Source organism: Colius striatus, chromosome 5 (assembly GCF_028858725.1).
Source record: "Colius striatus isolate bColStr4 chromosome 5, bColStr4.1.hap1, whole genome shotgun sequence".
Taxonomy (NCBI): domain Eukaryota; kingdom Metazoa; phylum Chordata; class Aves; order Coliiformes; family Coliidae; genus Colius; species Colius striatus.
Genome location: NC_084763.1, coordinates 37439791 through 37455744, shown reverse-complemented (window position 1 = coordinate 37455744; position 15954 = coordinate 37439791). Strand labels below are relative to the sequence as shown.

General features: G+C 43.9%; 1 protein-coding gene across 2 annotated transcripts in view; it reads left to right on the top strand.

Annotated features, from left to right (window-relative positions):
• The first annotated feature begins 2684 nt into the window (after positions 1-2684).
• The window catches only part of GARS1 (glycyl-tRNA synthetase 1), a 29834-nt gene continuing 16564 nt past the window's right edge, over positions 2685-15954 (top strand). Inside the window, exons 1-7 of one of the 2 annotated variants that reach the window (XM_061996387.1) lie at positions 2685-2932; positions 6406-6507; positions 9651-9753; positions 10854-10995; positions 11976-12064; positions 13576-13652; positions 15537-15682. In XM_061996387.1, the coding sequence (XP_061852371.1) occupies positions 2762-2932; positions 6406-6507; positions 9651-9753; positions 10854-10995; positions 11976-12064; positions 13576-13652; positions 15537-15682 (830 nt within the window). In that variant the 5' untranslated portion in view covers positions 2685-2761. Of the gene's footprint in view, positions 2933-5442; positions 6091-6405; positions 6508-9650; positions 9754-10853; positions 10996-11975; positions 12065-13575; positions 13653-15536; positions 15683-15954 lie in introns of those variants that run through there. The other variant, XM_061996388.1, reaches the window with a different exon arrangement.

Here is a 15954-nt window from a genome sequence, read left to right as displayed (position 1 = left end):
AGCTGTAATCAGATCTAAAAGGAGGGAAAGAACTGGGCTTTGATGAGTTGTGAGCTGTTAGCCAGTGGCAATAGTGTGCCCAAAAGCGCTGTTGGTTCATCTGTCCATGGCAGTGCCAACAACAGAGCCAGCTCTGGGTCCTCCAAGCAAACCAGCACAAGGCATGAGGTCCCTGAAGCATCAGATCAATGGAGATCCTCTGTGCCAGAGTGGGTCTGAGCAGTTTGTCAGTGCCTCAGGCCCCAAGGGGATGGGGAAGATGGTATGGGCATATTATGGATCTGTGGCCTGGTCCACTGACCCTCTGGCAGCAGTGGATGCACAAAGCCCTTCCAAGCCACTCCCCACTGCTATAAAGCTTTACTTTTAGCTCCAAAGTTAGCTTCTCAATGAAAAATCGAGAAGTTTCTGAGAAATTAGCTTCTCAGAAATATTTAGCCCTTCCCGCTGAAATCAGCTTGGTGATGGGGTCTAGCCAACCCCAGGTATGATCTAGCTCTAGGTGTCCAAATTCCTCTCAGTCTTTCATATGCAGCTATGATTTGGTGCAAAACACTGTTTTTCCTCCCTTCCTGCACAACCTATTAAGGATCCAACAGTGTGTCTTGGGTCTGAGGATCCTAAATCACGCTGTCAGTCTTCAGCAGTACCATTGCAAAAAGGACAGTTGGGGTTTCCTTGTATGCTCCCTACTCATCCTCTTCTAACTTTGCTCAGGAAATGTGTTCACCCTCCTTTTTCTTTTCTTTTTTTTTTTTTTGGTTCTTTTATTACTTTATTCCTTTATCTGACAAAAAGTCCAACACAACTTTAAAAGCTCAGGTTGACTGTACAGTCCAACCCTCATGCAAGCCCAGAGCATGGGCAGTGAAATACGTCATGAGGGCTTTATTCACATGGACAGGTCTTATGGCTTGGTCTTGCTCAGGAGGTTCTCTCAGTCAGATGCTTTTTAAGTCCTTTGGAAGGAAAGCTGCACCCTCTCAGCTAGATGGGAGCAGGCAGGAAGAAGGGGGTTTTTGGCCCTTTTGTTGAGGTTGGCCTGTGCCAGCCAGCCATGGTGTTGAGAACCAGTCCCAGGCATGTTTCATCTGCAAGGAGAGATGTTGCTAGAGTCAGCAATGTGTGCAAGGAAAGATTTTATAGAAGGGAAAAAGGCTCAAGGCACCTGCCTGGCCCATCTACATACTCCTGATGGAGGGCTGCAGGGTGCTGCCCTGGAGACCAAGTGTGCTCAGCCACTGAGAGTGGGTGGAAATCTTTCAGGAGGGGGGAAAAAAAGGCATTCTGGAGAAGAACTGCCACTTGATCCTTCAGGTTCTGCACAGAACTGAGCTTCTCCCAGTCACTGGGGTTTCCTGTCTTCCTGGGTCCTATCCACTTCCAGTTGGCCCTCTCCCTATTCCTACACGAGTAATTTTCTTCTGGGGCTGATTCCACTATCTTCACATCTTAGATCACTGTGACAAGCTAGAAGGGGAGCTGCAGAGTCCTTACACTCCTATGAGCACTGGATTAATTTAAAGAAATTAATCAGGAATAGGCAAAAGCTCAGGGTTAAGCTCATGCTAGAGCTATTTCCAAGTAGGTATGTCAGTGAAATAAAACCAGCAATTTGCAGCTAAATAAAAATAACAATTAAGCATTTGAGATACAAATATACCATTCAGAACACACAGATAAATATTCAGGTGCGTTCATTACGAGGCTGAGGCTGTCTCTCAAATAAACAGACAGGTACAAAATAGCAGCCTAAATGCTCCAATTACACCAACATCACATCAGCGGAGATGCTCCTGGCCCAGGCAGGGCGAAGGGGTGAGGGGAGATGAGGAAGATGGAGGCACTGGGGAAAGCATGTGTTTTAAAATTGGTCTTAAATTTTATATGACTGGTGTTTGAATTGTCCTTCATGGAGAGCTTGAATTCCCAGGCATGGGAACTTCTATGGTACCAATGCTCATCACAGCACCTTTTTCAGACATGGGGCTGTTTTTCCTCCCAGTGGACGACCCACCGCCCTTGTGTCCTCAGAAGAAAGCAGAGTTTGTCCTCCTGCTCTACCCCCAACCCCAGGGGTCTGGCATCGGGGTGCCGGCTGTCCCCAGGCAGCTGAGGGAAGACCGAGGATCAGTGAAAACCAAAACATGGCCAAGTCCAAAAGCTACAAAGCTTTTGAAGCTCAAATGCTGCAGCTGATTGAAAAAATAACACACACTTGCACATTTCCCTCCCGGCCCCCAGCACGTCCCTGCCCCACAGCGGGGACACACAGCTCAGGGACAAGAGGAGTCCTGGGTGGGTGCTGGCGGTGCAGAGGCCCAGTGCGAGGCTGGAGGCAGGAGGGCGTGTATCCGGGGCTGTGATGGGGGTGACAGGCATCCCCCGGGGCGCGGGACGAACGACAGCCACAGACAGAGGCACACTCGCTAGGCGGCAGTATGGCCCGCACCGGCGCACGCGCACTCCTGGCCGGCGGGGGGGTGTGTTTTCGCTCAGCCCGCGCAGCCATGGCTGATGGTGGAGGGGGTGTGGGGTCGTTGTGGCGGCGCTGTGTGTTCCCGCCCGCCCCCTCGCGGCTGGCGCTGCACCGCGCCATGCCGTGCCGTGCCGAATCTGCGGTGACGGGTGGGCGGGCGCTCAGCGGGCGCTGTTGCTGCTACTGCCCGTGCGGAAAGTGCGTCGGCGGGGCGCGGGCCGGCTTTACCCGGGCGGGATTTCATCATGCGGGGGGGGGCAGGGCGGCGCGCCGCGCCCGTCCATGCCGCTGCCGCCCCATAGTGTCTTGCCCGCCCTGCTCCGCCGCCTCAGCCGCTTCACCCGTCCGCCCGCCTCCCCGCTCCGCTCCCGGCCCGGTCCGGCTGCCACCGCCATGGACGGTCCGCAAGCCGAGGCGCTGCTCGCGCCGCTTCGGCAGGCGGTGCGGCTCCAGGTAACGCGCCTCGGCCCCCCTCGGCTGAGGGGAGGCGAGTCCCGCTGAGGGAGGACAGCGGCCGCGGGGGACCTGGTGTCAGGAGGGGGTCTCGACTGAGGGGGATGAGGGTCTCGCTGTGTGGGGCCGGGTGTGTGACAGAGCCGCCCGGAGCTGCGGGCCCGCGGCGGCCGGCCGGTGCCTCAGCCTGGGTCTACGGGGAGGTGTCCCGAGCCCCCCGGACTCGAGCCCTGCCCGCTTTGCCGGGTTTGCCATTCCCGAGGAATGGATGCAGTGCTTCCCTCAGCCCCGCAAGGTTCTGCTTGCCACCCTCCAGATCCGTGCTTTAGGGCCCTGCGGCGCCCTGCAGACTTCAGCGAGGAGCCTACAGTAGAGGAGGGTCGCGGTGGGGTTTAGGGCCGGCGTCGGTTCTCTCGAGTGCGGGGTCTCCCCTTGGGCGGGTCTTGCTGTCCCCGCAGGAGTGGGCTGGCAGGGAGTGCGTGGGTGGCCGCGCATATGGTTTTCCCGTAAACGGCCCTTTCTTTCCCCTTCCCGGTAGCGATGCTGTGTGTTGGAGCTGTCTTGCAGAACTGGATCTGTGCGTCAGCCTACCTGGCTTTCCTCTCCCGGCTCAGATGTATCTCCTGTGCCCAAACTGGGGCTTTGTCATGCTTTCAGGGCTCCATAGCTGGCTCTTCACATTTTCTTTATAAAACTGCCTGCAGAGGTTTCCATGTCCCACAGGGTCAGACAATGACTTCCCTTTGGAGCTGAATTTGTGTTAGATTTTGGGGATAAACAATATTATTTACAGTTGCATATTTGCCTGATGCAATAAGGGATGTTAATTCCTTTGCATGTTTTGCCATTTTTACTTGTCTAGATTTGTAACTGTGTCCTATTAGCGAGGACTACATCACATATCTGTTTCCATCTTTCTCACAGGTGAAGCTATTATCTTTAGCTTCTTTGTTACCTGGAAAAGATTTGGTCATCCTTTTATTTCCTAAGTGGATCTTGGTACCCTTGTTGTGTATGTTAAGGGCAGAGGAGCTTGAATGCAGCACACGCCTCTTTGCTTTAGAATGTTCTTCACATGCCTCCTTTAAGTGACTGAATCCATCATCCTTTGCTTAGCTGTAAACATACACACAACTACTCGTGTGTCCCATATATTCATAGATTTGTGTGTCAGTTTTACCATTATGTGGGTGGATTTATGGCACTCTAATTATACCAGCACTGCAATGAGTTTTTGTTATGAATCAGTGTACAGGTTAATGTCTTGACAAGGATGCTTCTTGTAAATAAACTGATGATCTCTAGGACTAGGCAAATTATTTTAAAGTCTTGTGTCTTGGGTGCTGTCATTTGCCCTTATCAGTGCACCCCTTCTTTCTGGCTACACATGGGATTGAAAAAGGAGTATGGGGGTCGTACAGCTGGTGGTAGTAATTCACTGAGATGTTTGCAGTAGAGAGTAACAAAGACTGGAATACTTGATACTTAATGGTGGAGGGGTCCCTGTCCAATCTGCTAGAGGAGATGTGGTTTAATTAAACCTAAGGAACTCAACCTACGGAGAAGAAAATGAGCAGTGTATCTTCCTGCAGCAGTGCCTGATGCAATAAGCTGCCGTGATCCAGGGGTGGATCCCTCTCTGCTTTACTGGTCTGTGGGATAAAGCTGCAGCAAAATTTGCCACATCGAGTGCTGCTGTGCACTCCTCGTCTGGGCTGGGCTCAAGATGGTAGCTTTAATTAGATTGAGTCCTGTCAACAAATGTAATTACTTGCTACAGTTGTGCAGTTGTTGTTATTTTCTTCCTCCTTGTATAGTCTGAATACTCTTTTACTTATGGATCAGGACAAAGACTTGCTGTGTGGTGCTTTTAGATGCTAAGCAATGAGCAGGGTGTTAGTCAGCAGTAGCTGCTTTGCTGCTGCCTTGATGTTTTTCCACCACTGACCCCCTAGCTCAACAAAGGCAATTTGGACTTACTACTGTAAAAGCAAAAAAAAAAAAAAAAAAGAAAAAGAAATGAGATCCCTCCCTCTGCCACGTTTCCCAGGGATGGCAGTTTAAGTCCTCAAGCCTTAGTGAAACTTTCATGTTTTGAGCTAACTAGTTAACAGGAAGGAAACAGCAGATTTGATTTGTTCTTGTAAGGGAGAGGAGTTAGGGATCCGGACAGTATTCTTATCTTTCTTTTCATTGTGTGTGTCTTATTGCAGTCTTTTGAGACTTTCTCCTTTTATTAATAAAATTAGCCTTTGAACCTCTCAGTCTCTGAAGCACTTTTTCTCTTTTCTAATCTGATTACTGAATGACAATCTGTGTATTCTCTCTTTCTTTGGTTTCTCAATTGCCTATAATTTTAATGTCAGAAAAGCTCAGAATTTATGAAGAAGCCACTATTGTGGAAATGTTGTCATCTTTTCAGATTTTTTTCCCCTTTTTATCGTTTTTGTTTAATGGAGAAGTGCAAGATGCAAGAAAAATGCTGAACTTGGAGCATCCCGTTCCTGGAATGTCCCACTTGAGAAGGCATTGACGTCTCTGTGCCTTTTCCTCCTGAGTCAGCTGATTTGTACTCAGTAATTCAAGATACACCTTGGTTTCGGCTGAAGAGGAATGAACTGAAATGAAGACTTTGAATGCATTTATCTACAGGAGCAAGCTGGGCATGACTGCAGAGGGTCATATGAAGAAAATTATGCTGTTGGGTGTTTAGGGATTGAGCACTATCCCTGGGATGAGAATTCTCTTTGCAGAGCAGAGAGGTCTTTGTGGAACTGTACAAAGTGATGGTGGTTTGACTTGGGTCAAGACCTTGGTGTAAGCCCACTGCAGAGTTTTACTGCTTTGAAATATTTAGACTTGGGGGTGTTACTGCATGAATTTTAAAGACAATAACAATTTTTACAGGTAATGCAACGTCACCTTTGCTTAGACATTAAGCTAAAGATGTCTGTGTTCTCTGAGACCTTCTGAAAATTTCTGTGCTTGCTGACCAGTTCTGAACAGATATGACAGGGGAAGAGAAGTTTAAAATGGCCATATGTTTTGAGGAAAAGGGAAAGGGCAGAGGAAAAAAAAGCCTTATTACCAAGAAAGAGACCACAAATCCTGTGTTAACCACCTGAGAAACCACTTAGTGCACCCTCAAAGACAGAAAGGTAGGGTTTGTGGAAATGTGCTGTGAAGTGGTACACACAGGAGTGTATTTGCACACAGAGATGTAACAACAGGTCTGGATTTAACAATAGTGTGCAAGGATTGAATTTCTCTAATGATGTCTTGTTCTACTAACTCTCAAATAGTTGTGTTTCTCACTTCTGCCAGTTGAAGCAGCCTCTTGAGACCTGTGTGGAAAGCAGGGAGACAGGACAAAACCCCACTTTTTGATTGCCAGGGGAACTGAAATGAGGAGAGGCTCTCATCTATGGCACTCACAGAAAGACTCTATAATCTTGTGTTTTATTTCTTTCTAGGGAGAACTGGTGAGGAAACTAAAGGAAGAAAAAGCTCCCCAGGTGGATATAGACAAAGCTGTAGCAGAGCTAAAAGCTCGAAAAAGGATCCTAGAAGCAAAGGTGAGTCTGGAAATGAAATTCGAGTTCCACAATTTGGTCTGAAAAGCCTTGAAATCTCAATGCTGCTTTTTTTTTTTTTTTACAGTAGTAACTGGGGCTAAAAGTCATAGTGGGATAAACTGAATCACTGATGAAATAATTTGCAAGTTTCTAAGTAGTTACAATTTAATTCTTTATCTATTAGCTCATAACTGTTAGCATTAAATCACAGTCTGCAAACAAATAAAAATGAGTTCAGGTTTTTTGTAGTCAAAGCTGAATTTTAGGTGTATGTGTGGTTCATCTTTGTTTACTGTGTAGATTTTTTTCTCTGCACAGTGAGAGGATGTGCTGTTCCCTGTACTGAGTTTCACTTTCAGATTCTTTGTGCAGTGTTTAAATTCCCAGAATAAAGTAGAACAGTTTACTTTAGAAAGCTTTTCTTTTGCTACAGTTCAAAGAAAGATTTTAGAGAAAGAAAGAAAGATTTTTCCAATAGCCTGTGTTTTCCCTCAGCCTTAGAGAGGTGTGTGTTGAAATTGTACCCATTGTTTTAAATACGATTGTGCTCTGGAAAGTCTTTCTGCATATGAATTGGTGGAACTTCAAGTATGTTTTGTCTCTAGAATAATAAACAAGTGAAAATACAATTCCCTGTCCTGCAAGCTTCCCTCTCCTTCTCAGACTGAAACAGCAAAAGGAAACTCCTGAAGCATAAAAACAGTCAGGTGTGCAGATTCACCCAGGAGACCATGAGGTTCTTTCTATTTTGCATTTCATGTAAAAGGGAATGTAGTTGTGTTTTGGTGGTAATCTTAAATATAAATCAGTAAATGAGTAAATACACCACTAGTTGCAACTAACTCCCTGTGGGAATGTGTGTCTGAATGGAAACCAGTTAAGCCTTTTTGTCCTAAGCAGTAATGTGAGCCTAACAGTTAGTGTTCCCTGTCAGATCTGATGATGTGGCTACCTGTTTGCATACATTTAACCCAAGTAAAGAGGTCATTTTTTATTTGGCATAATGGGGAGAAGCTGGAATACAAAAAGTTCGATTTAAACATAGGAAAAGACTATTTTACTGTTCAGGTGAGGAAGCCCTGGCACAGGCTGCCGAGGGAGGGTATGGAGTCTCCTTTTCTGAAGGTCTTCAAAACTCAACTGGACATGTTCCTGTGTGACCTCATGTAGGTGGACCTGCTTTGGCAGGAGAGTTGGAGTAGATAATCTCTCAGGGTTTTTTCATACCCCTACCATTCTGTGATTCTATGATTCAGCATAGAACTGTACTTTGAAACAATTGTGTGAAATCTGTATTGATAGCTGGGTCATCCTGAAGGAAATAGTTTCTAAATCGTTTCCCACTTCTATTTCTCAGCCCTTGGAAGCGTGACAAAGAGAGATATAGCAGGGCAACGTTAGGAATTCTGGTATCCTTGTGAGCCCCACTTTTCTATAGGAAGAATGCCTCTGGAGTATAGAGGCCTGCTTGCTACTTCCACAGTTTGTGAGGACTGTATCCCTGTCAGCGCAAGAGTGACCTTGCACCAGCAATATCTGCCCTTGTGGGTGCAGCGCTGCCATACAGTCTCTCTCTCTCTGGCTGGTGTTTTCAGCAATGGATCTCAGTCACTTGCACCTTTTGCAGAAGGCAACAGTGTGAATGCTTGTTAGCTTTAGCAGCTACTGGTACAGTTTTCAAGCCCTGTGATTCCTACTTTAAAGATAGCAGAGTGGCTCTGAAATGGAAGCTTTGACCAGGCCAGAGTAGTTGAATGTTTAAAATTCCTTGGCGTTATGCCCTCAAACTATATCATAAGCCAATAAATGATTCTGCTCCTATATAGGGTCTTTCTTCTCCTTGAAGGACAACATCAGCACTTTTCTGCTTCCTATTTGTGGATGCATTTATGTTTATGAGTATATGTCAGGTAGAAGAGACTGTTTCTTTGACTTCTGCTGAGTAGCAGAAAAGGACCTCTACAGGATTCTGTCCCTACAATTAACTCCTGTGCTGCTGGCCATTTCTTCTTGCTAGTTCATGATTGGGCTGTGTCACTGTTGCACTCTTTCTGTCCATCTCTGAGCAAAATTCATCCTTTCTGTTTAGAAACCCTGGTCATTGTGCAATGTGATTCTGTGTTTTTAGGCGGACAACATCAAATGGGTTCCGTTTCTGTGCTTTAAAAGTACTGTTCTGGTGCTTGCTGTCACGTGTCACGTGCTCTCTGAGACAGAAAGAGTCAAAGTTATTCCTTGGCTTATGCTAGTTTGTGGGAGAATCAGAAGTACAGTGCTTTTAAAATTAGACCATGCTTATTTGTCTTTATAGCTGATAAAAAAAAGAGAAAAGTTTGTAAGTATTGATTGTATAGTACTTTTTGTTACCAAAATGCTGTTCAAAATGGCAGTGTTAGCAACTTAGGAGCATCTGAATTTATCGAGCTTCTTGACTTAACTCTAATTATTGAAACGTTTTTATTGAAGAAAATCTTTTACATCTGTTGACTTCACTAATGGAATTGTTTGCAAAAGGTGTAAGTTTTCAGATAAAACTGCAAGTCTGCTGTAAAACACTTTCACAGAATCTATTCAGGGCATTTAGGCACCCTGTAACTACATTTTGTGGGTACAGGGGGCCGTGTTTGGAGAAGCTTCATTCTGTAAATAGGTGTTCTTTGTACAAGTAACTAAAAACACACCTTTGGCAGAGCACAGGGATGCTGATGTTAATAATCTTCATGGTAAAAATTCTTTTGTGGGAGCAACACTTTATTGAAAGCTTCATATATGCCAAAAATTAGATGTTTGTAAGCTGGGCTAGTCACTCTGAGCTCTCTTTATAGTCTGGAGAGGGAAATAGGTCAGAAGAAATGCTTTGGAAATTGGCATTTATGTCTTTGTAGTGATTGTAAAGAAAACTGAAGGTAACTATCTCAGATTGCAGTTATCTGTGTGTAAAATGCTGCATTCAGACCACCATCTCATAATTGAGCACTTGAATCTCAGACTGACCGTTCCTCTTTGGAAAATGAGCATGTTGGAAGGATACCTTTGCTTCAAAATGGTCTTCACAGACTTTTGACTTGTAGAGGTGGACAGAGGATTTCTGCCCCTGCCAGAAATGGGAGCTATTAACTGGTTTTGGTTTGCTTGAATTCCAGGAGCTGGCCTTACAGCCTAAAGATGACATCGTGGACAGAGCTAAAATGGAAGACACTCTGAAAAGAAGATTTTTCTATGATCAAGCCTTTTCTATTTATGGAGGTATGGAGTTTACATTTTAATTCCTTTAGTATAATGTTCTGGTGTCTGTAGCAGTGTGAAATCCTGTACTCTTGCAATGTTACGTTAATGCAACATAAAAGATTCTATTTTTAAAGTTTTCTTCAGACTTTTCTGCTTGAGACTGTAAGCTTCTCAAAAGTTCCCATTGCCTACAGTCTTTGGGTAAGGTAGGGGCTTAGATTTTGTCTTTTGCTTTCTGATTTTAAGAGTGGACTTTCAGATGCATGTTCTGAGCATTACATTGTAGAAGTTGGTTTCTTCTATGAGGTGTAGGGTGTTTTGGCATTTAAGGGGGATGATAAGCTTATTTCCTCATAGCATTTCATCTCTCAGCTTTCCTTGGCAAGATAATGCCCAAAACTACTGTGAACCCTTTACTTTCATGAACTTTGTCAATAAACTTTACTGAACAGGTGAACAAATGTGACTGTTAAACTTTATCAGATAGAGAGACAGCTTGGGGCAGACAGGGGCAGCACATTGCCTGCATGGTTGCTGCTCTTTCACCTGAGATACTAAAATAAATACTTGAGGTTTTTTTATTTATTTTTCTTTCTTTTTTGAATTTGTACCTAAAGTGGTGATTGGCAGATTTTATTACTGAGAAGAACGTCCTGCTTTGGCCCATGCATTATCACTTTTCCTGCATTCAGGTTCTTCCTTCAGATAGATTGTTCCTATAAAACTCTCCACAAAATCTGACCTGTTGGTGAAGGAAGTGTGACTTTCCAAGTTTTGTTGCAGGTGTTTATCAATTTCAGTTTCTACCCCTACCTGATGGCCCCAGTGTGTTCTGAGACTGAACCGTATTGATTAGTGGATAGGGAAGGATCTCTCTGAGTATTTCATAGGTTCACTTGCAGCCTTTATGTTATGGGTCTTTTTGTAAAAACCTCTCTACAGTGAGCTGCATTCCAAATTCTGTTTAGCACAGGAAAGTTGATGCTTCATTCTCAGATGACCTCAGACTTAAACCAACTGATGGAAACACTGAGAAAGGAAGACATTTGCTTCAAACAATGCAGTTTCATGCAATCTCACACCTCAAACTGTGGGTTTTTCCTTTTTTCCTTTTGCAGGTGTCAGTGGTCTGTATGACTTTGGGCCTGTTGGGTGTGCTTTGAAGAACAACATCATCCAAGCATGGAGACAGCACTTTATTCAGGAAGAGCAAATCCTGGAGATTGACTGTACCATGCTTACGCCAGAGCCAGTTCTGAAGTAAGCACAGGTCTTTCTTTTCTTAAACGTGTCATTTCTGGTCATAGTTGCTTTTTACAGCCTTCTGTAAAATTACCCATGAGGATGGGTCACCCGTTTTCATACCTTGTTGCAGTGCAAAGTAATTCGGTATCGGTGCACAGGTCAATGTGGGAAGCTGATATTCCATAAATCAGGGGAAGCAGCGGGACTCGTGTTTGAAAGTGTAATGTCTTAATGTCTCCTAGCAGTCTATTGGGTAAGAAATTGCTGTTGTCTCTTTTTCTAAAAGATCAAGAAGAAATGAAGGATTAGATGACTTGCCTAAATCTGGAACACCTGGGTTTAGGAGAGTGGCCAGTGACCATCCTTACCTTCTCTGTGTAGAGATGTCAAAATACAATGTGTTAATTGAGCTTTGAATGCAAATGATGCTTCTGTAGTCCTTGAGATTTAAGCTGTCTTTTTATCCATAGATCAGGTAGAGGGACCATCTTCCGGGGTGAGAGTATAGTTCAGACCCTTTCAGCTCCATGTATCTCTGCTAAGACTACCCACAGGTTTGCTAAATGTCAGTAACTTTTGGACTGAGAGCTTGAGCTGAGTCAACTGTGTTACTTTGTGTGGGTCATGATGTAACAGGCAGAAGCTTTCGTGGATCACTGGTGTAGAAACGTGGGAATCTGTCCATCTGAACTCCTGGTTACTCCTCACAACTACGCCTGTGTCTTGCTTTGCTCACCATGCATTTCCTAAAGGAGTGTCATATTAGTGACACATTTTAAGATGTCAGTGGTATTGATATTTTCTCACAGATCAGGTTTTATATGGGGTAGTACTGGTTAATGTGAATCTGTAATCTGAAGCAAGTGCGAGCCTGCAGCCTGAGTGGCATAGTTTGAAGTTTCTCTTTGATAATGGTCTGTCTACTGGTATGACACAGTATCTGGGGGTGTCTGGTGGCAACTTTCATGTTCCTTTTTTTTTCTCATCTTTTCTAGGACTTCTGGCCATGTAGACAAGTTTGCTGACTTCATGGTGAAAGACGTGAAAAATGGAGAATGTTTTCGTGCTGATCATCTTTTAAAAGGTTTGATTTTGTTCCCAGGCTAGGTGGGCTTGGGATTTTCTTTCAGTGGTATAAACTTGGGAAAAAGATTATCTTCCTTAAGGAAAGACAGTTGGGGTAGCCAGTCTTTCATCCTTCTGTTTGCACTGAATTAGATGTACCATTTCAAAGATCCCGTAAGTTCTCAGTTCCACACAAATGTTGTGTTATTGTCTTAAATGAAGTATGGATTCTCTAGTAAAAACATAGTTGGGTCCCTCTTTGATCTTATGTCATCAATTTGTAGATGGTTACTGTGTTGTCTAAGCCAAGGACTCCCTAAATAACAAGGTTCCTGTTCTCTACTGCATTCTGGTGTCCCTGATCTAGGCAGACCTGCTTGAGAAGGGGGATTGGACTAGATGATCTTTAGAGATCACTTCAACCCTCAGCATTCTATGATTCTTCAGTTTTTGTTCAGAACTAAGAAATGATGTAATGACGACATAAGAGGACAGAGCATCCTTTCCCTATGCAAAAGTCAATTTCACAGCAGCTCCTGGCTTTCATATTCCTTGGAACTCAGGTGACTTTTGGGAATGCTAAATAGACTTTGGGCATTTCTTACGTTTTCAAAGTCCTCAGTCCCTTCTAGTTATTTATTAGATTTTGTTTAAAAAAGACAAATCACATGAAGGTATCTTAGAAATAAGAAACCTAGTGGAAAACTTCACGTATAGCGCCATTGTGAAAGGAAATTTTAAAGTGAGTTGTGCTCTGGACATTAAGGATGTAGAGCATTCTATATTTGCATTAAAACTGTTTTCATAATATTCAGTTATAATTTTTGTTTTATTAATCACCTCAACAAAACAACAAAAGAGACCCATCTAACCTCTGCTCCCTTTGCATACTGAACAGCATCACAAAGAATCAGAGAATCATTTAGGTTGGAAAAGACCTTTATGTTCATCAAGCCTGGCCATAAGAAATTGGACTCTCCTGTCTCAGTCTTTTCTGCCGCCCATCACTGGGGAGCAGCAAGTTCCTGTTGCTGCCAGTGAAAAGTCAGATTGATTTTTTCCGGATAGGAGTGGGAAGTCTTGGCATTGCTGTATTCCTTTGTATCTGATGAAGGATGTTGTGCTTGAAAGTGGAATGCAGTCAAACCCCACTGCACCAACTCAAATACATGCAATTTGACCTCGCTGGCTTGGGATCGGACATTGCTTTTTCAGACCTTACTTTTAATTTCCAGTTATATAGAAAGAAAAAAAGGGGAAAGGAACTACAAAACCATTACGTTGAGAGGAATGAGTGTTAAGTACCTGCTGTTTGCCCTGTGACACACCAGTACAGTAGATTGGTGCGGCTTCTTAGCTGTGGATCAGCGTTGCCCTGATGACATGAGTGGAATTACCCTGATGGACACTGGCAAGACCACTGATGCCCTTCCACAGATGGTGGAGAATCCTCCTGATTTGTCTGGCTTTAGTTTGTGGTTATTGTTGGAGTTGCAGTGTAACCTCACTACATACTTTCCTTGCTTACAGCTCACCTGCAAAAGCTTATGTCTGACAAGAAGTGCACAGCAGAGAAAAAGGCAGAAATGGAAAATGTTCTAACACAGGTAGGTGCCTGTGTGGGGAGATGCCTCAGGGGAGTGTACATAACAGAGAAAATGCAACGTGCCAAGTCCAGAGACCCTGTCCCTTCTGTGTCTCTGAAGATGCTCAGAAGTCTTTACCTCAGAGGTGTGTGTCAGGCTGTATGTGCTCCTAAATACTGAAAACTTCCTGGATAACACATACTGTAAATCAGTTGGTTAATCCCATCTGTCTTCTTCTACTCTAAAAGAGTTATCACTGTTGAGGTGAGGGAGCCCTGGCACAGGCTGCCCAGGGAGGGTGTGGAGTCTCCTTCTCTGGAGATTTTCAAAACCTGCCTGTGTGCATTCCTGTGTGACCTGAACTAGGTTCTTGGCACTACTTTGGCAGGAGACTTGGACTAGATGATCTCTAAAGGTCCCTTCCAACCCCTATCATTCTGTGATTCTGTGATTTGCTGTTATATTAGTCTCTTGACTGCTGGATTGGTAGGGCTGAAACTCTTTCCTTGGAGCTGGTCTGCTTCCACTTCACACCCTGGCAAAAAGCCTGTTTCTTCTGAGTGACTTTACCTCTGTAAATCTCTCACTGTGGGATTACAATACAAAGAAACAGAGATGGATGAGAAGTTTGGTCAGAGGTTTTCTGAATCACTGTAGCACAGAACTGGGATGTTTTAAAGTTGTCTTGGCTTTGAAGCACTCAAGATTTGTTCCTCTATCACCCAGCTCAGATTTCCTGTGTTTACTGTGAGAATAGTTGGTGTTGACATTCCTGAGCAGCTGTACAGACTATTTGCCTTTATTTTTGTATTTGTTTTTCTTACTTTGTTTTGGTTGTTGTTTTTCTCATGACTTCTAGGGTGAATGCTTCCAGAGCCATGCATAGAATTAATGTTTCCTTCCAGAAAGAGCAATGTTTTTATTTTCAGCATAGTGCATCACTGAGCAACTGTAATTTGGTTTTTCACACTATAACACTGAACTTTGTCCTATAGGGAAATTTCTCTACCAATAAAATGTTTTTATCTCCTGCCTTGAGTCTGATAGGTGAATGATCATGACAATGCTATAAGCAGCTCATTTGATTTTAAGCTTGTGTTAAATCATTCGTGTACCGATCATATAGATCCTTTGTGGTACTTAAATCTACATACTGCATTTAAATGTATATATGCAAAAGGATGGTACCTAAACACACAAAACAATGCCAGAAATTGCTGCTTTTGAACGATTAGGTTGCAATTAGGTCTGTGATGGTACTGCTTGATTCCTATCTTCCAGAGAAAGGGGAAAGGAAGGGCCCTGGAAGGAGCCAACATTATCCTACTTGTGAAGGTGTCCAATTGTTATGAAATTGCTTTCAGAGCAAATAGCAAGTCGTTCACCCAGAATCCCTGTGCTGCAGATCTGCTCTATTTAGCTAAACTGCAGGACGCTTCTAAAAAAAAGCCTCTAATGCATAGCTTGAATATTGTGTTTTGTGCAGCAGAAGAAAGAGAAATGAATGCAGACAAAGCCCTGCAGAAATTTTAACTTTCTCATAGTACTGTTATTTTTTTATTCCCAACACCCCGCTCCACATATTTAGTCTAAAACTAGCTGCTAGTGACTTTTCTTCTGCTTTACACGCACTGTTATGCTCTCTGCTTGCATTTCTATCTAGACTTCAGACTTTCTGTGGTGTAACTGAGTTGTGAACCTGTATTCCTAAACTGAGTTTGCAGATGAGCAGTGTGTTCTTCAGTCATCAGTTCAAACTTCAGCTTGCTTGAAAATGTAGTTTGAGAGGGAATATTTTGAGCAGGTGATTCAGAGTTGTGGATCATGCTCAGTAAGAGATCAAGAGGACATCATTCATTCCTGTTGTCTAGTAATTAAAATAATTCTCCTGTGTTTTGATACTAGTTGGACAATTATGGCCAGCAAGAACTTGCAGATCTCTTTGTGAACTACAACGTGAAATCACCTGTCACTGGGAATGACCTGTCCCCTCCTGTTTCTTTCAATCTGATGTTCAAGACCTCCATTGGGCCTGGAGGAAACATGCCTGGGTAGGTTCTAATCTCATTCTACTCACACTCCCCCTTCTTCATAGATCATCCAGAGTAAAAATAAGATGGCAGCAGGATTTAAATATGCAATTTCTTCTTGAGTAACTTTCCCCTGCTTATCTGATAGGTTTACATTCCATGTACTCTTGGTGAAAGGTAGGAGAAACAAGGAGCTGTGTGGAGTCACAAAAATATTTGAAGCAGCCAGACTCTATGGATCACATCTATGCCCTGTCTGGTTGAAGCAGTTTCCACAAAGCCAGCTGATGCTG